Genomic DNA, 27,970 nt, shown 5'->3' on the forward strand with positions numbered 1-27,970 from the left:
CAGCTTGTTAAATGAATATTGTCGGGGTGCCGTGATAGGTTACCGATTAATCGACAATGAAAAGAATGGTTAGTTGCAGCCCTAGCGTGAGTCACGCTGCCTTCACGTTGGCACAGTAGATACGGCTGCGAAGCGACCGGAAGTCATTCATTTCCTACGGAGATTCGCAGAGCGTATGCGAATGGGTCCGAACCGATGCGAACGAGTGCGGCGCGGAAAAAAATCGGGTCCGTTGGTCATCCGGATGCGTTAAAAAAAGTTGAACTCGTACGACAGGCAACGGACGGTTCCTATCCGACAATCGGAGCGGAAGTTAGCGTTGCTATGGTACTGATGAATCTGAATTCTTAACTTTTAATTTATTATTGTGTAATTATAGAAAGGGGTAAAAGATTGATTCATTTTGGAGTATGAGAAAAGTTCTTCCGTGCAGAAACAATGCATAGGATACCAGCTATGGCTAAGTTGGTTAGCAACAGACATCCAACTATTGACATTATACCGCTATATCACATTTAACAGACCTGACATATCAACATCCTGGGCAGCAGCAGCCTTTCTGTTTCCATCTCTATAGCCCTCAGATGAGAGGTCATAGAGAATTGTACATTCATTTAGAATACATAAGTAAACGCGCTTGGTCGGGACTATTGCCGTCCCTTTTGACGCAGTTATGTTAAGGAAAAGGTCGTGGGTGGGCGTACGGTTCCGTTACATGCGGAAGAACGGGACAGTTGTGTTTAGGAAAGGGTCGTGGGTGGGCGTACGGTTCAGTGACACGTGGGAGGAAAGAAAAAAACGACTATAGCAAGCGTGACAAGCGGGACGCGGACCCCGCTCTCCTGGGTGAAAGTCCTGTGTTTGAAGTCCTCTCTAAATCCTCTCTAACTGCTGCTCTCCCCGGTGCGTTACACAAACACACTGAAAGACGCCTTTTTCGCCGCATTAGACGCTGACAGCCACTGTCCAAACGTCCTGATTTTACGAGTTCGGAATGAGAACGGGTTGCGGGATGGGATGGGAGCGACAATTGATTCCCGCGTCACCCTCTACTGGGGGGCGCACTGCGTATTACGGAGCTGATTGAAAGAGGAAGTGTGAAGGCGGCGTCAATCTTTGATGTTTGTTTGCAGCCAAGTTGCCATAGCTTTCTATCTAGCTATTGCTCTCTGTTTTCTTTGTCGTCCTCTTCCTGTCTTTAACTTGTTGTTTCCATCGGCAAAGGCGCATTTTCTTTATCTTCCTATTTGCATTGTTTCTGTATGATCTTTCACAGTTTGTCCTCGTCCGAGCCGAGTCTCAGGAGGGAGGCTGGTTGTATGTTGAACACATTGTAAAGCTCTCTGAGGGAAATTTGAGGCTCTGTAAATAACTTTTGGACGTGTAAGCGGATTAGGTCTTGCCATGTGGTCTTTGCTGCAGGGTTAGCCGCTGATTGATGTTGTGATGGCAATGTAAATTTAAAGTTTTTCCATCTCTAACTGAAAATACTTTTCTCTCTCTGTCTCTTTCTCTGTCTCTCCCTAGCGCTACTTATGCAAATATCACACACAGCTGCAAATATCACACACAGCTTTCGAGCTTTGATAAATCTGTCATGTCATCTGGTACAAAAGCCACATTGGGACAACCTGCAGCAGTTGCATTCTTTTCAGAAACCGACTTGTTTTCATCATCATCTTTGTTTTAACCTGAGGAGAAGCCGACATGCAGCCGTAATGGAAATGACATGTTTGCCATTTTCAAATATGCGACAAAAATGTTAAAAAGGCAAGAAAAACAAACAACAAAACAAATATGTCCAGGAAAGGCGACAAAAGGCGACAAAATCCTTGAAAAAAGTGACCAATAATGTCAAAGAAGGCGACAAAAAGCAACAAAACCTCAAGAAGATGACATAAGCAACGTCTAACGAACAATAATCGCCAGACCCAAAACGGAATCTGCAGATTTGTTTACAGTTTTCAGCGACAAAAAACTCAAAACAGCAAAAAACTCAAAAGCAACCAAAACGTTGGGGGGGGGGAAAGCGACAAAAGCGGCAAAAAAAAAATTCAAACAAGCGATAAAATGTCGGAAATAGCTACAAACGTGTCCAGAAGGGCTCCCGTGTCTGGGCAACTACAACCAATTCACTCTTCACATGTATATTGTGTGTACATAATGGAGGGTCTAGCTCATGGTACATGCATGCATAATAAAGCAGAGGAGAATGAATTTCTTCTAAATATTAGCTACATTTTGAGTACTGAATTAATTTTTACCGAGTGTTAAAAACTGTCAATTATCAAGAGTTGGCAACAACATCCATTGTCTAATAATAAGGCATACATTTGTTAATTTTTAGGTATTTCACAAGGTGTACCTACTTAGGTATCATATTGGTACTTTCCAGCTTGTACTCGTTTTTAAACTGGTGTCCAGTCAGATTAAAACCTTTTTTACAGGGTAGTATGTACCAACTGTGTCTCCACGTTAATTTATGATCTCTTTTTTGGAAAACATAATCCTCTATCAGGCAGTTTTGTCAAATCGTTGTATCTTTTAAAACATGACTCAGCCTTTATAGTAACAAACAACAAGCCATCTCTCTCAGCCTGAAGAAAGAGCGCTGACCAATGCGTCCTGTATGTGGTGATGATTTACAAGCGAGCTGCTTCAAATTACAAGTTGTCTTTACTTTTGCCTTAGATCCAAAAACCTAATTTAACCATCCAACGCTGCTATTTTTCTCTATTCAAGTGTCTATTTATGTGCATGTGTATATTTCAGGGTTTGTGCGGTTTGGACTCTGCCAAGATCTGCCCAACCAATGCTAACTGTGTGTGTGTGTGTGTGTGTGTGTGTGTGTGTGTGTGTGTGTGTGTGTGTGTGTGTGTGTGTTTTTCAGGCTGTCGGCGAGGCGTTTCAGGCAGCTGGTAGAGCGCCTCCTACAGTTCATCTCCACCCGTCTGTTGCCTGCAGAACCAGACGAACTTCCTCCTCTTGCCAAGTGCTCCTGGTGGATTCCCTCTGCTACCAAAGTGCTTAGCCTGTTCAGTGAGTCTCTCTCACACACACACACACACACACACACACACACACACACACACACACACAAAGTCTGGGTAAATTAGTTAATTTTAGCCTACTTTATGAAAACAAAATCGCCCCCTTGCAATTTTTACCTGCCCCCTTAGTCATTTTAACCTGGCCCTGGGCCCGTTAGCAATGCTAACCATGCTAACACTGTGGACATTGAACCAGACCAAAAGAATGGTTAGTTCTAGGCGTTGTCCGTGTTTTCGTCTTAAACTTTGACCCTCTCACTGTGCGTTTTAACTTCGTCAAAGTTAACTGGAACATTTTGGCCGCCTAAACATGTCTTGTTCAGCGTTCTGCCAACCAAGCCAGCATTAGCTAGTAATTTAAGGGACAAGACAACACTGGCTTGGTTGCGTCATCCTCCCCAGCTCCACCCTGTCGTCCAAAAAAATGTTACATCCCGTTTAAAACACCAAGTTTGCGATGGATAAATTGCGCGCACACACACACACACACACACACACACAGAGACGCACACACACACACACACACAGAGACACACAAACACGCACGCACACACACACACACACACACGCACACACACAGACACAGAGACACACACACACACACACACACACAGAGAGACGCACACACACACACACACACAGAGACACACAAACACGCACGCACACACACACACACACACACGCACACACACAGACACAGAGACACACACACACACACACACACACAGAGACACACAGATACACACAGATACACACACAGAGACACAGAGACACACACACACACACAGAGACACACAAACACGCACACACACAGACAGACACACACAGAGACACACAAACACGCGCACACACACACACACACACACACACACAGAGACACACACACACGCACACACACACACACACACACACACACGCTTCAAAACAGCGTTCCACAATCCAGTGGGTGACGTCCCCACTGCTACGTCCACTATTTTTACAGACTGACACATACAGATCATTTTGTCACACTTGACTTTCTTTCTTCTTTTCCTGTCCTCAGATGCAGCCAACAGTGTCTCCTCTACTCCCATCATGCCTTTCACCGACTTCTACAACATCACTCTGGAGCATATAGACTTCATGGAGGAGTACAGGACCTGGCAGAACTACGGCAACTCCAATAGGTCAGATATCTGTCCTTCTTTTTGCCTATCCAGTTTAAGTATTAAGCTGACTGACTTTTCCGTCTGCTGATGTTTATTTACTAATCGATCAGTCGATCGACAAAAAAATAATCGCCAGTTACAGTTTTCAGCGAGAAAATTAGATTTAAAAAAAAGTAAGATTTAAGATTTTAAAACATTGAAAAAAGCGATACTCAAAGCAAAAAAAATGTTGGGGAAAAAGGGAAAAAACTGACAAAAACCTTGGAAAAGGCGACAAAGAAAATGTCAAACAGATGCGACAAAAACCTCAAGAACAACACACAACCTCTAGCCTACCGCTCCCAATAAGTGACAAAATAACGCCAACATGTTCCTGTTTACATGTTGTGATTTGTAGAGTCACAGCATGTACAAATAACAAGATCACATGACACACAGCCATCTTCTAACTGTATATAAACTGGGAACTATATTCTCAGAAGGCGAAGCACTGCTACTTGGGCGGCGTGATATTACTCCAACTCAGGTGAACTCTCTGCTCCTCACCTCGGGGCTTCTCAGGTGCTGCTAGCAAATCACTCCGCCCAAGTAGCAGTGCTTCGCCTTCTGAGAATATAGTTCCCAGTATGTATACAGTTAGAAGATGGCTGTGTGTCATGTGACCTTGTTATTTGTACACGCTGTGACTATACAAATCACAACATGTAAATAGGAAAATGTTGGCGTTATTTTGTCACTTATTGGGAGCAGTAGGCTAGATGGAGCCGGTTACCTCCAGGATCTGTGCTAAGCTAGGCTAGATGGAGCCGGTTACCTCCAGGATCTGTGCTAAGCTAGGCTAGGCTAGCGGTGGGTGCGTCAGACAGAGTTACGACACGCACGGAGATGAGAAGGGTATGTATGTATGGACTAACTCTGGGGGATACGGTGAATAAGACAAAGTCCAAATAAGTCGGCGTATTCCTTTAAATGAAGGAGCAGTGGAACAGACGCTGAGTACTGACTTTTTCCAGGGAAAGTGGCTCTTCCTCGCCTGGTAATAAGGAGCAGAAATGCTAACAGACGTGACAACACATCAGCTTTACTCACTTACCTATGACCAAAAGCGCTCTTAGCTCCTTCTGAAACTTTCTGGAAGCCAGACTCGAGTGTCTCCGCCTGTGCAGAGACAAAGTGACGTTCCCACAGCTGCAGTTTATCCAGAATGGTGGAAAACACTTTGAGAAGCCGTGAAGTCTGTTCCACGCTGCGTTACGGCTCGTTGGCGTCCGATAAAGGGAACGGATCCAGAGTTTACAGTTCAAATGTCCCTGGCTGGTGCGGTGGGGGAATTTTGTTCATTTCAGGCTCGGAGGGTGTTCATTTCAGAGCCTTGTGATTTAAAAAATAATCAAGAATGATGGTTGGATAGTTGGTCAAGAATGAAGTGTTTCTATATGTATTCAACTAGTGGTGGCAAACTGATTTACAAATAAGATTACTAACTCTTCATATTTCTTCTTGTCCTTGCTCAGGTTTTCCTTCTGTCAGTTCCCCTTCATCCTTTCAACGGTGGTGAAGAAAGCCATCATCCAGAAAGACTCCGAGCAACAGATGATCAGTCAGGCCCGGGTGAGAGAGACACACACACACACACACACACACACACACACACACACACACACACACACACACACAATTATTTTTTTTTTATACTTCTTTACTTGTGAGGAACATTATCTAAATAACACATGCAAGAACCAAACACTTACCCTAACCTAAATCAAATCCCAGCCTGAACTGTTGAACTGCCTTTTGAAAAAGTGACCTCACTTTTCAGGTGTTCTTTATTCACGAGGTCCTCACAAAGATAGAAGTACAGTAACACAGAAAGCATGCAGAACATGCAATGAGGTACTGTACGCAAGCAACAAATGTCTACATGTCCACACAGTTTAATCGTGAGTGTGTGTGTGTGTGTGTGTGTGTGTGTGTGTGTGTGTGTGTGTGTGTGTGTGTGTGTGTTTCACAGCAAAGCCTGGTCAGTAAGGTTTCTCGCAGGCAGAGAGTGGATATGAACCTTCTGTTCCTCAACATTAAAGTACGACGAGCACAACTCCTCAGCGACTCACTGGATGAGGTTGGTACGCACGCACACACGCACACACACACACACACACACACACACACACACACACATACACACACACACACACACAAGGAACACGTTTGAGAAAACTTTGAGAAGAGTTGTGTTTTCTCCGCAGAGAATTCATTATTTTAAGTATGACAACACTTGGGGATTAAATATGTCTCTCTAGGGGAACCATAGTTAAGACTGTTGCATGATGATTGGTTTTATACTTCTACAAACGTTGTTATATGTTTTTCTTTTCCATTTCAAACTCGCCTCCCGACAGGAAGCTGGAGCAACTAAACAGCTTGTTTGACACTTGGCTGCTTTACTGTACGGGCCTCTGTGATCACAGACACTTTGCATGTATCTTATGAATACCTTGAGCTGTGAGATAACATAGAGCAGTGGTTGTTTTGCTGAAATATGTTTGAGGCCTCCAAACCAATCTGCTGGTCCAGTGCCAAACAAACAAAAAAACTATAATTTTCCGTTTAATTGACATATCTGCATGTTTTTCCTGTAAGTACTGTGTTACGGGCATCCTCCACTGAATGCATTAAGCAAAGATAATGAAGAAGGAAGGAATTCTCACAGACGCAGACAAATGTCTTTGGTGGAAACTTGAAATAGTTAGGCCTTAATGAGGTTTCGATGCCAAACAGAAATATATTTTTTTGAAATGTTTTTTGTAATGAGAGAAAAACAAAAAACAAAACGGGCACATTTGTGGTCTGGCAACACAAAGAGGGCGTGAAAATACAGAACCATTCATGATGGATAAGCCTTTAATGTTCTACATTCATGTCTCAACCTCAGACGCTTAGTCTGACCTAAACTGTAAATCTCATGTGAACCCCAAAATCCAAGTCCAAGTGATGATAACAGTTTGAAGTCTGATTCATTCAGTTTTAAGATTATCCATGTGTCTGTCTTTGTGAAGTTATTTGGTCTGCAGAAGTTTAGGAATACATAGTCTATATCCACGACGTTCCACTTCCGGGATTGCTCAGTTGCTGCCGGAAATTCCGCCAGATGTCACTCTACCAGATGAGCTAACCAGGCGCCCCAGATGTCACTCTTTTAGGCCAGATGTCTGTTACCTTCCTCTTTCTCTGTGTTGGCGTTCCAACCTCCGGTGGATTTGTGAGGACTATGGTTAACTGCTCCTCAGATCTCTGCAGGGTAAATCCAGACAGCTAGCTAGACTATCTGTCCAATCTGAGAATTTGACTTTTTAACGTACACATGTTCCACCAACACAAGTTCCTTCCTGAGACTATTTTGCAGAGGCACCGTGGCTCTGTCCGGCGCTACGCACCGCCCAAGACGATTGTGATTGGTTGAAAGAAATGCCAATAAACCCACACACCCAATAAAGCACGTTTTTCTCCCATCCCAGAATGCTTTGTGGACTAGCCAGACCCTCCTCCGCAGCGCTGTGGAGGAAGGTCTGGCAATGCGAGACTAAGGAATACATGATAACCGTTTTGTACTTATGTTTGAAGGTTTAATGAAACATCAGTTTTTATTATAAGGTATAGTTAAAATGTATTTAAAATATTGGTTTCAAAACTGTTTGCAACACAACATAGAGAAACAACAATAAAATTATAGGTGAACTGTTTTTTGTTCGAATTGTATGTATTCGTAGCCTGGCTCCTACGTACTTCCGCTCAATTTTCGTTTTCCTTCAGTACTCTGTCTGTGTTTATGGTATATTTTTGGGTTTTCTCTGGCCAAATATTTACCAATATTATTTGTCCAATCAGCTAACAGAGGGAGTGGCTGAGAACGATGACGTTGAGGTTGTGCACTAGTTTGAGTTGTAGTTCTGTAATGGCTACGGAGAAAGATGCGAGTGAAGCCATTCGGTCCGTTGTGGCAACGCTGCCGAATATCCAAAAGTTAAAGCCCGAGCAAGAACAATCTTGTTGGTGGCCATGATGTTGTGGCCCTCCTCCCCACGAGGTTCGGGAAAAGTTTGATTTTCCAGCTCGCTCTGTTAGTGGTGAAGGAGTTGGCTAAGGCTAACGCTAGCGATGCTAAGCCGACGTCACGACCAAACGTTAGCGATTAGTTATCGCAGATCCAGAGTGGCTCTGGGCAGATCCAATAGTTTTAAACTTCAACAGAGTACCCGCCTTCAAGGAAGTTAACACTTGTCAATGGAGAGAGGCCAGACTCTCTGTACAAATGAAATGTACCAGAGTCTGGTAGGACCAGGCTAATGTATTCGTCCTCTTCCTCCCTCTGTAGTTGACAAGGAAGCGGTGCGACCTGAAGAAGAAGCTGCGGGTGACGTTTGTTGGGGAGGCGGGGCTGGACATGGGCGGCCTGACCAAGGAGTGGTTCCTGCTGCTGGTCCGACAGATCTTCCACACAGACTACGGTGAGACACACTTCCAGTTCGCAGAAGTCAACGGGCGCTTTCACACCTATACATTAGTTCGGTGGACTTGGTGTGATTCGGGGGGGGGGAGAAGTTGCAACATTGTTGCATTTTTCATTTGGCTCAGTATGCATTCACACTGCACTTTGTCAATCGCACCAAACACTGTAAACACACGTCACGCGACCGGAACGGTTGCTTGTTTATTGTACAGAAAATCCGAAACTCGCCGACACTTCTGGTCTCAGAAATAATGGAGCGACACCAAATTTATAAAGTATTGGGTTTCCTGGTTCTGCCTTAGTGTTTCTTATATTTTAGAAGAAGGCAAACAATGAGTGAAGGAGAGAGAGATGATGATGCTGTCACTTCACTCTGGGAAAGTACTTTAAAACGTTAATATATTGTTGAATTTAAATAATTTTCAATTTTTAAAAAAACTCTATAAAAGAGGATTTCTTTGATGTCATTTTTCAGGTTTTCAAGAATTGGTTTATGAATCAGAATCATTTTGAAAGTACTGGTTCGGCATCGGAATCGTAAAAATCCAAACGATACCCAACCTTATCGTGCGCTCAACCACACCTGTAGTTGCAGCACCTTACATATATATATATATATATATATACATATATAATTGTGAGCAAGGTTGAAATAGCAGGCTAGTAAATGCTCTGTTCTTGGTTCACTTCATGTATTTGGGTGGGATCGCGTTCTCACCTGAAGTGAACCCAACTCTAGTTCACTTGGAAGCGAACCGAGACCCCCGTTTTCAAGCGGACCAGAGTTTGTTTGTTTGTTTGATCCGCACCAGAGTTCAGATGAGCTTTCACACCGCCCCAAACCAACCGGACTATCCGACCAAATGCTCCGGGGTTCATTTAAAACGGACCAAACAAGGTAGATGGGAAAGCAACCAGACCCTATTCAGACCTGTACGCATTAACGCAGGAGGAAGCATTGAGATCCGATCACTCAGACCACTTTCGGAGGTGGTCTGGGCCGCATATGGCCACAGTATTTTTGCGGTGTGTTTGCAAATATGTCATGTGCGCCACCATTGCCTTACAATTGCTGCCTCCCGCTGGTTAAAAACAAATACAGTATGTGGTCTTGACAAATAAAAAATGATTTACATATACATATTCATGGATAGACCCTAAGATGAATCATCTCGTTTTCGAGGTGGTTAGATCTATGTAGAGCAGGGAGTGAAATCTGATCACAAGTGTACTCAGGACATGTGGAGACGCATTAAATGCCATGTTTGAACTGACATACTTAGGGTCCTATCTTGCTCCCGGCGCAAGTGTCTTTGCTAGTTTAAGACCGACGCAGTTGTCAATTTCTATAATTAATTTCTATGAATTAATGAAGACAAGTACAACCCTTTTGAACCATGCGCCCGGCGTACGGACCGTTTTTTCCACCGTCAAACCAGCAAAAGTGGATTTGGACACGCCCTAAACGCACCTGCGCCAGGCGCTTCACGCCGTGCGCTTAGATCGTTAAACTAGGGCCCTTAGAGCTGTGCACTTCTGATCGGATCACCCAAGACGTTTGTTAATGCCAGGTCTAAACGGGGCCAAAGTCTGGGATGTCGGTAAGCGTTTGCCATCAGTATGTCTGCAGTGTAGCTCAGAGGGCCTTCAGCTGACATCAAACATATAAAGTATGTCCGTGAAAAGAGCCTAAATCAAGTGTGAATAAAGTAAAAAGGAGAACAGAGAACCACAGATAACGTTGAGAATCTGGAGGAAAATGAAGCTTGATGCAATGTCAATGGGAAGTGAAGCCATACTTTATTGGAAACAAGTGGAAAGAAAATCTGTTTTTTATTGGATCAAAATGGAAAGTACATTTTTATTACACGGAGGTCTCAGTGGACGAGCTGTGTGAGTTTTCAGGTTGGTAAATGAGTGTCAGATGGCTGAGAAAAGTGGTCAGTTTTGCTTTTGGATCCTCAGCAACAAACTCTTATTTCAGACTGGAGCAGCTCTTGTTATGACTGTCCTCTTCTGTCTGTCTGTTTCTCTTTTCAGTTTACGCTCCTGCCTGACTCTAATTATCTCCATGTCTCTGCCACTTTGCCATGCGCCGTTGTGCCTGTGTCTCTTCCGCTTCCTCTCTTCTTCTTTCATCCTTTTAAAAAAAAAAACCTTAAGCCTCAACAATTCGGCCATTTTAAAGAAACCGTCCACCAAAAATGTTTCTTTTTTTAGTATCAAATTCTCTCCCTGTAGTGTTGAGAAGTGGCGCTGAGAGATCCTTAGACTTCCGTGGAAGCCTCTTAAACCGCTCCTGCAACACAATCCACTTCTTCTCCATGGATCCACATGTTCAGCAACCGATAGTTCTAAGAAATCATGTCATATATTTCAGTCAGGAGAGACCTCATTTAAAAGTGAAAATAAGTTTAATGAATGAATGCATAATAGGTTGCAACCTGTTCTCATGAACTGTTCGAAAAGCTACGAAAAGATAAGCACTGTAATTTGTATGTTTTACACGTTTTTTTTGCTGTTTGCATAGGGCTGGGCAACATATCGATATTATATTGATATCGTGATATGACACTAGATATCGTCTTAGATTTTGGATATTGTAATATCGTAAATGGCTTAAGTGTTGTCTTTTCCTGGTTTTTAAAGGCTGCATTACAGTAAAGTGATGTCAGTTCCTGTTACCAGACTGTTCTAGCTCTTAGGGGTGGGGATGACGTTAACACACAGGACTTTCAAGGCAGGGACCGGAGTTCGCTAGCCTGGCACCGCCATCCTACGTACTTCCGCTCAATTTTCATTTTCGGTAGCCGATGTCACGTGACCAGCCGTCGGTCTCCTAGTTTTCGTATAATATCAAACGTTTTAGCGTGCATAACGTTTCATATGATATCATGTGAACCCATTCAGTTCGAAATACCCCCCTCACTTTTTTGTTGTTGTATTTTTTAAAGAACGACAATACGAATACGGTCGACTAAACTCAACTGTATTGTGAAACTTTCGTCACATGACCAGCGGCAGAGGCCATCATTTTCGTACGATATCGTACAAACAGTTGTGCAGAAGTTTTCGTACGATATCACACGGACCCGTGGATGTGTTGATTTCCTACAGGTGTCTTTTTGGGGAACTTGCTGAAACGACTGATGCTGTCGTTCTCTTCGTTTAGCAACAATCTGAGGCACAAACTAATGTTGACATTTTGAATCCAAATTGAATTGATGTGAAATGTGATTATAACATTTCACAGGCTCTCTTTTATTCACGTGTTTCCATCAGTGTGGTTCCAGTATTTACTTTAACCACGAGACGCATTCTCCCGTCGGATGTGCGGATAAAAACCTTTTTCATAATATTGATGCAGAATTGTCTCCCAAGATTTTCAGTTTCTCCTTCAGTACCTAGGAATTAACATTAGGAAATACTTGAATGGAAACGTTTGTCTGCATCTGCCTCTCCTCTCTCTCTCTCTCTCTCTCCCTCTTACTTTCTATCTGTGTCTGTCTCTCTGTTTCTCTCTCGCTCTCTCTCTCTCTCTCTCTCTCCTCTGGCCGAGTTGTTCTTTCCATCATCTTTCCATCGTCTTTCCATCTTTCCGCGGTCGTCTGTGTTTTTGGTGCACACTCAATGAAAGCTGTGTTCCCCTCATTAGCAGCGCAGGGAAAGCCCCAGCTCTGCCTCGCACACACACAAACACACACACATGCACACACACACACACAGGCTCTTTTATGCGTGAAGCGGTGTCAGTTTCTGGTGTTCAGAGATGTGAGCGCTCCAGATGTGTGTCTCCGCTCAGAACAGACTGCTGCTGTTTCTCTCAGTCGGCGCTGGAAAACTCGCTTTAAAGCAGCAATCATTTATATTTTTTATAATACAGTATTGAATGTGCAAAGGTGTCTCTGGTAGTAATCTGTAGGGGGTGTAAGAAAAAATTTATACACTTGAGTATCGCAATATTTTATTTTGCAATACGGTATCGATTTTCAAAAACGCAATATCGTTTTTTTGTTTTTTTTAGTTTACGTGCAAAAATGTTCATGTAAGACGTCACGTTGTGTTCAAACCCCCTACTGCTAGATGGCTATGCTGAGACGCACCACTAGTGTCCTCGCCCAACAGTGCCTCACAGTGCCTCGCAGTGCCTAACAGTGCCTGACTTTTTGCTAGAAGCTAACAATGTAGCTATGGCTGAACTTTGGCCTACTTTAGCATATAAACATTAGCTCACTAAGAACCTGGGAACCACAATCCCAAACTGGCAGTTTGATTTTCTGTGTACTGAATTGATTACCTAAAGTAAACGTCTTAGACTTTTATGCACATCCAACCCGTTCTCATTCCGAACTCGTAAAATAAGGACGTTTGGACAGTGGCTGTCAGCGTCTGATGCGACGAAAAAGGCGTCTTTCATCGTGTTTGTGTAACGCACCGGGGAGAGGAGCAGTTAGATAGGATTTAGCGAGTAGTATGTAAGGGCGAATTTCCACGTATGGAGGTTGGTTGGGGGGGTGGATAGGTCAAACACAGGACTTTCACCGAGGAGACCGGGGTTCGCGTTCCGCTTGTCACGCTTGCTATAGTCATTTTTTTCTTTCCTCCCGCGTGTCACAGAACCATACGCCCACCTACGACCCTTTCCTAAACACAACCGTCCCGTAGTTCCCCCGTGTCACGGAACCGTACACCCACCCACGACCTTTTCCTTAACATAACTGCGTCAAAAGGGACGGCAATAGTCCCGACCAAGCACGTTTACTTAAAGCGCTAAAGGGACGGCGCTAAAGGGATGGCGCTAAAGGGATGGCGCTAAAGGGACGGCGCTAAAGGGATGGCGCTAAAGGGACGGCGCTAAAGGGACGGCGCTAAAGGGACGGCGCTAAAGGGACGGCGCTAAAGGGACAGCAATAGTCCCGGACAAGCACGTTTACTTAAAGTGCTAAAAGAGACTTTTAGCGTCAATAAGAACGACAAAGGCACCTGGTATTTATATATATTCTATATTTTTCATCTATACCATGTATGTGTGCTGACTGTATATTTTATTCTTTACTACTGTTTTTTCATTGTTTTTCAAGTTTGAGTTAGTCTTTCTTCACTCTGTCTCTTTACTTTTATAGTTTTGCAGTTCCTCTTTTGCATTTAACGCCTCCATTGGTTTATTTGTTCCTAATTAACCAATTTAGCATATTTATCCTTCTACTATCTTCCTTCCTCAATCGTTGTTGCTTCTTCCGTCTTTTTTCCTTTTTACCCATCTTCCTTCTCTTCCTTTTGTTTCCCCTTCACTTGTCAATCCATCACTCTTTCATTTCTCCATTGATTCATCAACCACCAGAAATGTGCCAAACCTAATCTAAACCATTTTTTATATTACAGGCATGTTCACCTACATGAAGGACTCGCGCTGCCATTGGTTCAGCAGTTGGAAGTGCGACAACTATTCAGAGTTCCAGTTGGTCGGGACTGTATCCTTCATACAAGAAACAAAACACGGAGAGTGTGTATTGCATGTAATGTACATTTTTAGTGGACCTTGGGTGGTATATTCTTAGTTAAAGGGATACTTTGCTGATTTAAATCCAGTTCTGTGTCATGTAACGGATCAATTGCAGAGATTGACTATAATAATAGTGTCAAACTGTCTGTGTTACTTAACCCTTGTGTTGTTTTCCATTCAACTATGCACTTGCCGGTTGAAAACTGAAAGTCAACACTTTTTCTGACTTTTTTTTGGCGCTGTTCTTTTAATGTTTTTGGTGGGGGTTTTTTACGTATAAAGTGCCCATATTATGAAAAAAATCACTTTTTTCTGGGATTTGGGGTGTTATTTTGTGTCTCTGGTGCTTCCACACACATACAAACTTTGAAAAAAAGAGTTGAGTTAAGTGAGATACGGTTTCTGAATGTGTCCTGCCTTCAGTCTCCGGGTGAGCTGTTCAAAATCTGCACGGCTTTCTACGTCACTAGCCGAGACGAGGGGGCTAAACGTTAGCATGCTAGCTCATTCTCAATGGCAAAACACTGCTACAACACACACAAATTCACCCTAATCTACAAAATAAATTGTATAGAACTACTTCCATGTCCCTGTTCTGCAGGTATTCCACGCAAAGTTGGAAGTGTGCCCTCGTTTAGAAGAAGTCTCCCGGCTAATCCTGCCTTGTACAGGAAGTTGCAGAAACAGCTAGCTAGCTCATGTAATGCTTACCTAGCTACTGCACATGTGCGACTGACAACAAAGATGTTACAGCAGTGAGAGGTCTCACTCTGTAGCTAAAACAGAGACCTGAACACAGGGTGAAAAGAGGAGCTGCAGCAATGTGCAGTACAACAAAAATATAAAATTAAACCATGTAAACCTATTCTGGCACAATCTCAAATTACAATTTATGAATCTGAAAATGAGCATAATATGGCCACTTTAAAGGAAGAAAGGTACTTTTTTTGTCACATACACATACATGTAGCCAAATTCGTTCTCTGCACTTTAACCCATCTGTCAAGGGAGCAGTGGTTGTAAATCACACGTTATATCGACGATACAATATTTACTGAATAATTTACTGATAGCACAAAGTCTGCCACGATCAGAATCACCTTTATTGGCCAACTATACTTACATACACAAGGAATTTGACTTTGGTAGATGTTAACTCTCTATACATTCAACAAATAGACATGTAGTAGTAAACATTCAGTCGACAAATAGTAATATAGACACATACTGTACAATAGAGACAACAGTATACATATAGGCACATGTCAACATAATATACAAACATACAAATATACAAATAAGACATAATATCAAGACAAGTACACATGGAGTGGGATGTAAGGTGCAAAAAGTAATATTGCAAAGTAGTGTGCAAGATGCATATTCATTCGATTGAATCCATCAATGCCATCGATACGAGACAACACATTTAACACAATCACTCACATTTATATACAGTATATTTACAAAAAGCAACTAAAATATGATTTAACAATTTCATTACAAAGCTCTTCCAGACATTAAAAAAAATAAAAAATAAAGATAATTGTTTTGGGCTTTTCCCTTTATTAGATAGTGACAGTGGATGGACAAGAAAGTGGGGAGAGAGAGAGAGGGGATGACACACAGCAAAGGGCCGCAGGTCGGATTCAAGCCTGGGCCGCTGCAAAGGACTAAGCCTTCATCACAACTCTAGTTTTGGTTGAAATAAACACATGGTTTACCGATTTACATGTGAAAAAATACTGGCTCTATACAAGTATTGCTTTTTTAAATGGAGTCTGGTGGGTTTAGTGCTAGCGACTTCAGAGCTGTTTCTGGTTAAACAGAAAGGTCTCAAAGAGGTTTTAAAGGTTAATATCTGTAGGGATCTTTTCCATAATGTTGTCAGACATTTAGAATATTAATCTGAGTCTGTCAGCGGCAAAATAAAACACTTTTAGTGGACGCAAATTGACAATGCACATTTCACCGATAGGGTTACATTGCAGCCCGGTCTGTGTTAGCGTTTTTGCTTAATACTGGACCAATTTCAAAGATTGTTGCAGTCACTTACACACAAAAACATAGAAAAATAGGGTTAAGGTTGAAAAGAAAAGAAAAAGATTATGCACATTAGTATTTTGTTCTCAGGTAGTTTCACAGCTTCTGGTTGGAGCTGTTGGCAGGGAGAGTTTTGGGATGTTGGACACACACACACACACACACACACACATACAAAGTTTTCTCTTTTACTCCCCCTCCCTCCCCGTCTCACACACCATAACACTCCTCTATTTTAAACCACAGAGGAGAACGAGATACTATAATGTGTGTTTTTAGGCCATAAATCTGCACACTGAACACATATATCTCAAACTAAATGCGTCTTCTTTCAGCACCGAATGTGAAATAAAACAGGCAAGGTTTCAAAATGAAACATTTCCCCGAAACAGGGCGGCTTCAGTGATTTCACACCCACATACTCTTACATAACAAATACGTAAAAAAAAGACAAAAAAGCTGTTTATTATTTATTTATTATAATATTGTAAAAGGCCTTTCACAGTACAAGTGGACGCTGCATGCTTTAAATGATATACTAGCAATGCTGTAGTTTTATAAGATGGTCTGCAGTCATACACTGTAAATGTGTCGTATTGATGTATATTTACAGCTAAAGTCTGACATTATCTTACTGTTTTAATGTTATACAGGATCATACTGTAAATGGCAGTGCATTCTGGTAGAAAAAAATAATATTACAGCACTATCTGCAAATGTTACAGATTACAGGTATTTACTGTTAATACCAATGCATCTTGGGAAAATGGGGGGGGGGTTGAGGAACAAAACAACAATGATGTCAAAAGGCAATGTCGGAAAAAGTAACAAAAACCTCCCCCACCCGAAAAAGGCGACAAAATATTGTGTGAAAGGCGACAAAAACGTCAACAACATTGTCTAATTTCTTTTTTTTAAAAGGCGACAAATTTAGCAACAAAAACATTGGAAATGCAACAAAAACGTCCCAAAAAAAATAATTAATTAAAGTGCTCATATTATGCTTTTTGGCTTTTCCCCTTTCCTTTATTGTGTTATATATCTTTTTTGTGCACGTTATAGGTTTACAAAGTGAAGAAGCCCAAAGTCCCCCCCAAAGGGACTTACCATCTCCAACAGAAAACACTGTTCACAAACTGCTCCAAACAGCTCTGTTGTAGTCCAGCCTTTACTTCAGAGACAAACGTGGTCACTTTGGAACACACGTTATAATGCTCGCCTAGCTGCTAGCATGGCACGCCCTCATACTCTGCTTCTGACTGGCTAGTAGTCCTTACCTAGGTACTGTCAGGGCACGCCCTCATACTCTGCTTCTGACTGGCTAGTAGTCCTTACCTAGGTACTGTCAGGGCACGCCCTCATACTCTGCTTCTGACTGGCTAGTAGTCCTTACCTAGGTACTGTCAGGGCACGCCCTCATACTCTGCTTCTGACTGGCTAGTAGTCCTTACCTAGGTACTGTCAGGGCACGCCCTCATACTCTGCTTCTGACTGGCTAGTAGTCCTTACCTAGGTACTGTCAGGGCACGCTCTCATACTCTGCTTCTGACTGGCTAGTAGTCCTTACCTAGGTACTGAGCATATGCGACTCCCAACAAAGATGGAACAGAAGAAAAAGAAAGTTCACTGATACACTCAGTATGAGACAGAGATTTCTTATTACATTTATAAGAAAACATAATCGGGTGGCATTATGTTTCTTTTAAAAGTATTTTCTGTTTCATATTAATAGCATGCAGGTGTAATTTCTCGGAGACAGGGTTGTGTCCTGCAGTTTTTCTGACTAAAGGGCACGTATTCTACCTCAGACAGCTGCACATTTTCCACTTTGTAGCCTGTTTGAGCAGCCTGTATGCTCAACACTTACAAGTACACCATGTGTACCTCCATTCATCAGAAAGTCGCAGTACTGCGTGATAAGAAATGGTCGTCAGGTGGACGGTTAATGAAAGAACTGAAGATTTCTGAGTGAAACATTCATGCATTACTTTTTCTTCTGTAGTTTGAAATACTACAATGTTGCTTTTCTGTTGTTCCTGCTATTTGTAAAATGTAGGTCTACGTGCGTGTGTGTTTGTAATTCTGTGAGAGTGTGTATGTATACAGTATGTGTGCATGTGTGTAGTTTATGTGAATAGAGAAGGATCCAGCACTTCATCCTAAGTTACTGGCCAGCTGGGAACTGTCAAAAGGTTATATAACCTAATAGCTGCCTGTTCCTCGCCAGGTGTGTGTGTGTGTGTGCGTGTGTGTGTGTGTGTGTGTGTGTGTGTGTGTGTGTGTGTGTGTGTGTGTGTGTGTGTGTGTGCGGGTGCGTGTGTGCGGGTGTGTGTGACTGTGCAAGGGGGAAAAAATTTGATGGATGGAGCAAGACAGAGAGAGGATGGAGAAAAGAAAACATGGAAGGGTGGGAAATGTTTGTGTGTGTGTGTGTGTGTGTGTGTGTGTGTGTGTGTGTGTGTGTGTGTGTGTGTGTGTGTGTGTGTGTGCGTGCGTGTGTCTGGGTATGTCTGCGTGTGTGTGTATGTGGGTGTGGGTGTGTATGTGTGTGTGGGTGTGGGTGTGTGTGTGTATGTGGGTGTGGGTGTGTGTGTGTGTGTGTGTGTGTGTGTGTGTGTGTGTGTGTGTGTGTGTGTGTGTGTGTGTGTGTGTGTGTGTGTGCTCGTGCGTGTGTGTGGGCTCCTGGGTGTTCCACATGTGTGCTCACAGTAAGAGCTAATTTATCAATCTCCCTCGTTCCGGTTCAGTCGTCATGGTAGCGTTGCGTCACTGTGGAGATGAAGAGGGAGCGGTGAGAAATAAGGACACTGGAGAGAAAATGTGTGTGTGTGAGAGAGAGAGAGAGAGATAAATGTAAACCTAAAGGCCTTGCAGCTGCCCTGTTTTCCTTCTTCCTTTCCCCGGCAATGTGTACATATTCCAATATTGCAATATTACACAGTCACAGGTTTGCTGTGTGGTACTTTACCTTAAACACAAAGTCATTTGGGAATATGTAAAATGTTAGTACAATACCATCTGAAATACTACAACATTAGAAGCTAAAGCATGTAATAAAACATTAAACATACAAAAGGAAGTACTAAAAGAAGGTGAGCTAACCAGTAATAAAATCATCATGGACAACATAAATTACATAAGACATTACGAAAATTAAATTAGTACAAAACAATTGGTGCACAGTGAACCTGGGGATTTTGGGGGGGATCCAGTTTTGTTGACGCGCGATTAACGTACGCACGTTGTGTGACTTTGCTCCGTGGTGTGGGAAATCGGGAAGCGAGACAGCAGTGACGTTGTTGCCAACTTGGCGACTTTCTCGCTCGACTGTCCTTCCTTTGCCGTACCTGAAGTTGCTGCATTCTGGCTGCTGTCTGTAGATTCCTTCATGCTCAGCTCGTATTCTTCCAGATGTTTCATACCAGATGTTGTAACAGCGGTGATGTTGTGTATTGTTTAGGGTCCTCGCCACCACCAGACTAATCAGCATTGCAGATTGAACATGTAGCTGGACTTGAATGGCCTTCTTTTGACTGAAAGTACTGCCAAACAACACTTTTTCTGCTCACCAGTTCCATTTCCACTTCCTCTCAGCCTGCTGCATTGAAGCTCCACCTACGTAAACACCTTCCTGTAATCAACGGCGCCGTCATTACAGCGACCAACGTAGCGCGCGGAGTGCGAGCGTAGGGTTCAGCAGAAACCCAACCCCGTCAAAAAGCCCGATATTCAGCCCAATCTGAAGCCAAATCCTGGATTCGGTGCATCCCTTGACTTTTCAGGCAGTGAAATAGGTTGTGGTAATTCCACCTTCCTCTATATTTTCATCCCCTTGTTCTTTCTCTTTTGTTCTGTCTTCCATTTTGTCCTTTTTTCATTTGTTCTTCTCTACTTTCTCTGCTCTGTATGTTTCTTTGTCTTTCCTTCCTTCATTCAAGTTCATTTCTTTACTCTGTCTCTCTTTACTTTTGTACAGTTCCTTTTTTTTTTGCATTTGGCTCCTCCATTGGTTCGTTTGTTCATAATTACCCAAATTACTTTATTTATCCTTCTACTACACGTGTCAAACTCAAGGCCCGCGGGCCAAATATCAATTATCGCTCGCATATCAATTAAGGTTGACAAAAAATTTGGACTTGCCTAGTTGTGCACACAATCCAAAAATACAGGATTTTCTTTTTTTTTTAACTGCATTTACACTACACTCAAAGCAGAACTGTGGCAGCGTTGTCGACTTTGAGACTCCGAAATCCCCACAGAAGCAGAGAGTTTGCATATTTATGGGATTATTTTTGTGCCTTTAATTCCAAGCAAAACTTCTAGAAATTCTTCTTTAAGTATCAAACAAAAATCACTAACTCAAGCAAAAAAATGGTCATCTCAAAAGTAAAACTTAAAAACTTGCACAGAAAACGTGTGTGTAGTCGTAAACTATTGGTCTTTCATTCGTTTGATAATATGTCCTTTGGTTGACAGTTCCCTCTGCTTCTTTCTCAATGATCAGTCTTTTGCTCTCCGTTGTGTCTCTCCATCATGTTTGCCTTAAAATAGTTTGATAGAGAGAGCAACCCAACTGTAAACAAAAGGACAAAATATATTAAAAATAGTTTACGACTAAACAAATGTTTTGTTTGCAAGTTCTGAGTTTTACTTTAGAGATGACCATTTTCTTTGCTTGAGGTAGTGATTTTTGTGTTGCTTGGAATTAAAGGCACAGCAATAATCCCATGCATATTCAGGCTGTGAAAGAGGTCAGCTGTTTGATATAAAAGGATATCATTGTCTTTGCTTGATTTGCTAAATTCTGTGATGGCTGAGGAACTTTTTCGCTGACTTTTTTAGGGCTTTATGTCGACCAAACTGTAAGTGAGAAGACTAGTGTATATGAGACATGCAATAATACAGTCAATGATGTGCAAGATAGAGTCCAAAATCAAAGCAGACCATCATCATGCCTCGCTAACTGCGAACCATGATAATAACTTGTCAACTAAAAGTCAGTCTCCACACTGCACTGTGTGAGGAGATCAGCGTGCGTGCACATCAGTTTGGTCACTAACTTTGTAATAGCAACAGACAACACGCAGACCCATAACATCAGGGAAGCTCCAGGCTTATTACGTGTCAACTGCCTTGTCTTAATTTACTTCTAAATGTGCTTGATAAGAGCCTTATGGTGGATCCTTCTTCATTTCCTGAGTTTTTGTGATGTTTATATTTGCAGAATTTTGAGGCAGAATCTGTTTGTTGTTTGTGGCGTGCTGTTGCATCAATGAAGCAACAGAGTTTAAAGGGGTGATGGAATGCAAAACCGATTTTACCTTGTCATAGTTGAATAACGACAGTTTGGTGGGTAAATATGACATACATAGAACCTCAAAGTCCCATTGATACCTCTTTCCTCTGCAAATCTCACATTTTGAAACTGCTGCTGAAAACGGGCCAATCTGAACAAAGCTGGAAGCTGACGTCAGCATCCCAACTCCTAGTCTTTGTCACCCCCCAACATTTGCATAGGCTACACCACTGACCTGAGGTCAGCTTAGTCTTCTGAATCTAGCTAGGTCACGCAGATCTCCAGAGGTCCGCTATTGAATTACTAAATTCACTTCTGAGACTTTTTTATGTGAGAAATCAACTCTGTAGAGGTCAAATATGGGCCGTTTTACCAAAATTGATGGCTAATTGCAAATTTTGTCCGACTGTGTGTCGCAGTTCAGCAGGAGCTCAGCAGGCTACGTGACAGCGGCCGGTGCTGCCTCGCCGCCCGGCGTGTCCTACTTCATAGACCCCGGCTCTGTGTGAAATACCCTATATAATCATTCTATCACCCCTTTAAGAAACAGTCTGGCAAACAGAAGGAAGTGGGTAGAAAAACAGACGGAGAGATAATGTGAAACAGAGCGGGCATGAATAAAGACAGAGAGAGAGAGAGAGAGAGAGAGATTTATACGTCTGTCCCATAAAATGGCGATATATGATCGAGGGCCTCTAAATTCTTTTCTGTTCTGTATACTCTGTTTGATATCAGTATGTGTATGTGTGTGTGTGTGTGTGTGTGTGTGTGTGTGTGTGTGTGTGTGTGTGTGTGTGTGTGTCTGTATGTCTGTGTGTGTTTCTTTGACTTCATAATGACCTTAATGGTTGCGGTAATAGTTCAGTTAATGTTTATTTTCATGTCGGTGCCTTTGTGTGTGTGTGCCTACTGGTAATCAGTAGTACACACACACACACACATACACACACACACACACACACACATATACACACACGCACACACACACACACACACACACACATTCAACCTACACACACAATTACACTACATCTGGTCACCACATGTGGCAGCTGTGAACACTTTGTGCGTGTGTGTGTGTGTGTGTGTGTGTGTGTGTGTGTGTGTGTGTGTGTGTGTGTGTGTGTGTGTGCAGGTGGATGGGACATTCAGTTCTGTACATGAACTAAACACAAACACACACACATTGAAGTTACACAATGAAGTCATTTATAGCAGACATTAAACTCTTTCTGCCATTAAAAAGACTGGCTGGTCTTTTTTTCAGTTCACACACACACACACACACACACACACACGTACACACATACACACACGGACCATTAGGTCAGATTTTACACTGCGAGTTTCAGACTGAACAGCAGTAAAATCCAGCTGTTTTCTGTCCGGAAATCCAGCTCCACCTTTTTATAAAGACTTCAGCTTCTGTTCTGACAGCTATTATTCTCTGTGTATTCGGGGCCTTAGGGCTGCTCGATTATGGAAAAACAAATCATAATCATGATTGTTTTGGTCAATAGTGAAATCAGGATTATTTAAGACGATTACTCATTGACTTTTGGAAAGATGTTGCATTTATTGAAGTTAGAAAACCCGTGAAACAGTTCAACAAATCAACAGCATAAACATCTGGAACTGTGAAATTCTACTGAATACTTTTCCCCTTTGAATGTTTTTTTTTTTTTCCATTCAGAACACAAGCCAAAATAAGAGTTTATTCAGGAGGAGCCGAAATTGAAATGACCATCAAAATGTGAGTCATTGCACAGCGCTAATCTGAATCATGCCTGTCCATATTCTAAGATAACGTGATTGGGTTACTGTTGAGGGTTATTGAGGATATTTATTTTTTAACCCTTGTGTTGTCTTCACCGTCGTCCATGAACTTACCGGGTCATAATTGAAAAATTTGTTTTTTTGGAACTTTTTTGACCCTTTTTTTATGCTTTTGGCGTTGTTTAAACATTTTCGTCCCTCTTTTCAACGCTTTTTTTTTAATACATGGTCAATAAACCTAATAAAATGACATTATACCAAATTTTTTTTTTTTAAGATTGTTTTTTGGGGCTTTTTTGCCTTTAATTTTACAGGACAGCTAGGTGAGAAAGGGGGAAGACATGCAGGAAATCATCACAGGTCGGACTCAAACCCTGAACCTCTGCGTCAAGGCATAAACCTCCAAGTATATGTGCACCTGCTTTACCACTGAGCCAACCGGCCACGTTATACTTAATTTTTGAGTTTGAAAAAAAGATATTATGAATTATTTTGACTAATAGAATAGTTAAGATCGGAGGATGTTGAGTCAATCACATACTGGTTTATGTCAAAGTTTGGTCAGGATGCTGTTTTGGGGGTTAACATTTTTTTCAAATGCCATGAAATTAAATAAAACAACCCAAATTCACTGGAAGTAATCATTAATTATTATTATATTATTAATTATCTTACCTGCGAAGAACATGGATGTATGTGTTGTATGGGTTCCATCCAACGTACATAATGCATCCATGTTATTTTGGGGCAATGTGGTTGTTAAGCTCCTCTTCGTTTTTATTTTTGCTTTTACTTCTGGTCACCTGTCTTGATTTCTTCCTTCAAATGTAAAAACGATAAGTGAACTTGGAAAAAAAACACCTTCCTCTTCCTTTGTGTTGGCGTTCTAACCTCCGGTGGATTTGACTCTGGAGGACTATGGTTAACTGCTCCTCAGATCTCTGCAGGGTAAATCCAGACAGCTAGCTAGACTATCTGTCCAACCTGAGTTTTCTGTTGCACGACTAAAACAACCTTTGAACGTACACACGTTCCACCAAAACAAGTTCCTTCCTGAGACTATTTAGCAGAGGCGCCGTGGCTCCGTCCCAAGACGATTGTGATTGGTTTAACCCTTTGACTTGCAACTTTTAGTTTTTCTGGGTCAAAATTTTAAATAAAATAAAAAACGTCAACGCTTAGGTCGTCTTTTTCAAAAAAAATTCCGACGTTTTTGTCGATTTTTTTCTGCGCTTTGGACACGCAAAGTCAATGAAAGTAGTGAACCGATCATTTATTTTACTTGTGAAGAGTAATGGTTGTAGGGAACCATCCACATTATATATATATATATATATATATATATATATATATATATATATATATATATGTGTGTGTGTGTGTGTTTTTGACAATTTGTTTGAAAGAAACATCAAATTTATGGTATAGAATGTTTTTTTAAATGGGTCAAATTTGACCCGAGGATAACAGGAGGGAAAATGCCAATAAACCAGAGCACATTTTACTCCCATCCCAGAATGCTGTGTGGTCTAGCCAGACCCTCCTCCGCAGTGCTGTGGAGGAAGGTCTGGACATATGACACTACTGTCTATGTGACGTTATGGATCAGATGAAATACCAGACTATGTAACTTCCTCCTTAACCTGCTGTGTTATCAGCTGATGGGCTTAGCTGTTTACAACAGCATCGCTCTGGACATCCACTTCCCCCTCTACTGTTACAGGTACGTGTGTGTGTGTGTGTGTGTGTGTGTGTGTGTGTGGTGTGTGTTGATATTTTAGTTTGTCCCATGTTTTATATAGCTACATACACATATGTGTGTGTGTGTGTGTGTGTGTGTGTGTGTGTGTTGATATTTTAGTTTGTACCATGTTTTATGTATATAGACCTTCATACACATATGTACGTGTGTGTGTTTGTGTATGGTGTGTGTGTGTGTGTGTGTGTGTGTGTGTGTTATTTTAATTTGTCCCATGTTTTATATATATAGCTACATGCATATGTATGTGCGTGCGCGCGCGTGTGTGTGTGTGCGTGCATGCGTGTGTGTTTCTGATGTGCGGCTCCAACCCCACCAGCAGGAATGTACAGTAACTGGTAACTTGGTTAATGTTTCCCTGAATGATTGTCCTCTCTCACAGGAAGCTCCTCACTCCACCTACTGCACCATGCGACCAAAATGCCCTTGTCGGAATGGCAACCGCCACCCTGGACGACCTGCAGCAGATCATGCCGGTACGTGTCGCTGGTTTGAAATTCTCTCGTAATTTAGGATGAGCTACGAGCTTAAAGTGACTAAAGACTGAGGTTTAGGTGTAACTTTGAAACTAATCAGCAATGTTTTGCTTGTTGACGCATATTTTATTACATTAAAACCCCAAAAATGTCAAGAAAACAACCAGAAACCACCCACTGCTTGTTGCTTTGTATGTACAGCTCTACAAAAAAAAACATGTTAAAGACATAAGACATTGTGTTACATTAAACCATATAGGTGTAGATTTCGGGGGGGATGCAGGGGAGATATGTGTATGTGTGTGTGTGTGTGTGTGTGTGTGTGTGTGTGTGTGTGTGTGTGTGTGTGTCCAATATTTAGAAGAGGTAGATTTCTCCCCCTTCAAAACATATCAAAGACCCCCCAAAAAGAGGTAATTGTGCGGCTTTTGTCAACGTTGTTTGTCGCTTTTTTGGGAGTTTTTGTCGCCTTTTTTAAGGTGTTTTTGGACAATTGTTTTCAGCGTTTTTGTCGCTTTTTTAGGGTGTATTTGTCAACAAAAAAAAAAAAGACGACGTTTTTGTTTTTTTGTTTTTTCGGGGGGCTTTTGGACAATTTTTTGACGTTTCTGTCACTTTTTCCATCTTTTTTGTCCTTTTTTTTCTACAGTATTTTTGTTGTTTTTGTCGCTTTTTATAAAAATGACATGCATACATGTCGCCCCCTTAAATAGTTATCATATTCTCTAATAGATCTCCAACCCCAATGTTGATCCCAAAGTTAAGCCCTTGTGTTTGACGCTCAAAAGGTTTTAGGGGGAGGACACCCCCCCCCCTGCGTCTTTGCATTAAACTAAAAAAGCTCAATCTTTTTCTCTCTCTCACTCATAACACTACAAAGAACATGTTATTGAACTTGTAATTCTGTGTGCTGTCACTAGAGGGTGCCAGAGTACAACTTTTGAACACTGTGTGTTCACTTCGACCCCCCCCCCCCCAAATCCCTCAAAGCATGGTCTTTGTAAAGTCTAAATATAACTTCATGTGCTGCTGTCGGAGTGAACTTAAGTCTCCCACCAGATATATACTTAATATAGCTTTGGTAACTTTGTGTCAAAACACATTCATGCATTTTGTCTACTGCTCCAACTTTTACGTCACTTGAAATATATTTAACATGCAGTAGTTTTCAATTGTACCTTCATTTACAATGTTTTGCATTTGTTTTAGAGTTTTTGAGATAATATTCAAAGTATATGATTGCCTTTTATCTGTAGTTAGAGTGCGTAGGGCTGGGTACAGCATTCAATACTTTTAAGGCACCGACCGAATAGCCTCTAAAGTATCGAGTATCGAAAAATGCCTCGTCATGCAATACCCAATTTTAATACCCTAAGGTCAGTCAGCGTCAGTGAGCCAATAAGCACGCAGCATGCTTCTACCAAGATCTAGCAATGTCTGTGATTGGCTGCCTAATGTTACACATCGTAGAGGCACACAGGAAAAACTCTACGTTACACAGAGACGGGGCTCACGTAGAAATATCTGTGTATATACATACATTCTTCCATAGAACCTGGGAGGGTTTTGAGAGATTAAAGAAGTCCACGTTGTCGCTTTTTTTGGACGTGTCACTTTTTACGACATTTTTTAAGTTTTTCAAAGTTTTTGCCCCTTTTTTCAACATTTTGGGCGTTTTTGTGTTTGTTTTTACCTTTTTGTTGCTTTTTTCTAGGCATTTTGGAAGTTATATAGACGTACTTCCAGACTTTTACTTAAGTAAGATTTTCAATGCAGGACTTTTGCTTGTAACAGAGTATTTATTACACTGTGGTATTAGTACTTTCACTGAAGTAAAGGATCGCTCGGTTACTTTGTAACCTTGGTTCTCTGAGTGAAGAGACTATCTCTCCAGCTTGTAGGCCGCTCGGAGACAGTTCCGATCATACTATCAGTGATTCTATCAGTGATTCCACGCCAGCCTGCTTTATAGGGCGTGTCTGGGCAAGCCGCTGTGTCTAAAAGAAGTATCCACGTGACCTTAGGGGGATCATCACCGTACATATGGAATATGTAACGGTGGAGAGATAGTCTCGATACGATAGAGAACTGAATACTTCTTCCACAGCTGGCTGCAGGGGTCCAACAGTTTAATCTGCAACTCGTGTGCTCTAATAGTGTGCTCATTTTATTTCAGAATCTGAAGCAGAATACTTGATCCCCTCAGGGAAAGTGTTCAGTGCAGTTTCTTACAGTCAGATTCAAGGTAAAAGTAAGAGTAAGAAAAGAGTGCGTCAATAAGTGTATAAAGTATGTAAAGTTGAGAAGAAAGGTTGAGTAGGAGTAAAGTAAGATTAGGGTCAAAGCTGTCACTTTGCAACAGAGAAACTCTTGTGACCAATGGAACAATTCAGCTGTGTTGTGCGTCAGCTT

General features: G+C 41.8%; 1 protein-coding gene across 2 annotated transcripts in view; it reads left to right on the top strand.

Moving 5' to 3' along the window:
* hectd2 (HECT domain containing 2) overlaps nt 1-27,970 on the top strand; it is a 71,797-nt gene that overhangs the window by 22,565 nt on the left and 21,262 nt on the right. For both annotated transcript variants that reach the window (XM_078273035.1, XM_078273036.1), the window contains exons 9-16: nt 2,891-3,039; nt 4,093-4,216; nt 5,713-5,809; nt 6,210-6,317; nt 8,571-8,703; nt 14,088-14,176; nt 24,982-25,046; nt 25,465-25,558. In XM_078273035.1, the coding sequence (XP_078129161.1) occupies nt 2,891-3,039; nt 4,093-4,216; nt 5,713-5,809; nt 6,210-6,317; nt 8,571-8,703; nt 14,088-14,176; nt 24,982-25,046; nt 25,465-25,558 (859 nt within the window). The remainder of the gene's footprint in view (nt 1-2,890; nt 3,040-4,092; nt 4,217-5,712; nt 5,810-6,209; nt 6,318-8,570; nt 8,704-14,087; nt 14,177-24,981; nt 25,047-25,464; nt 25,559-27,970) is intronic.

The sequence above is a fragment of the Sander vitreus genome, chromosome 17 (genome assembly GCF_031162955.1).
Source record: "Sander vitreus isolate 19-12246 chromosome 17, sanVit1, whole genome shotgun sequence".
Lineage (NCBI taxonomy): Eukaryota > Metazoa > Chordata > Actinopteri > Perciformes > Percidae > Sander > Sander vitreus.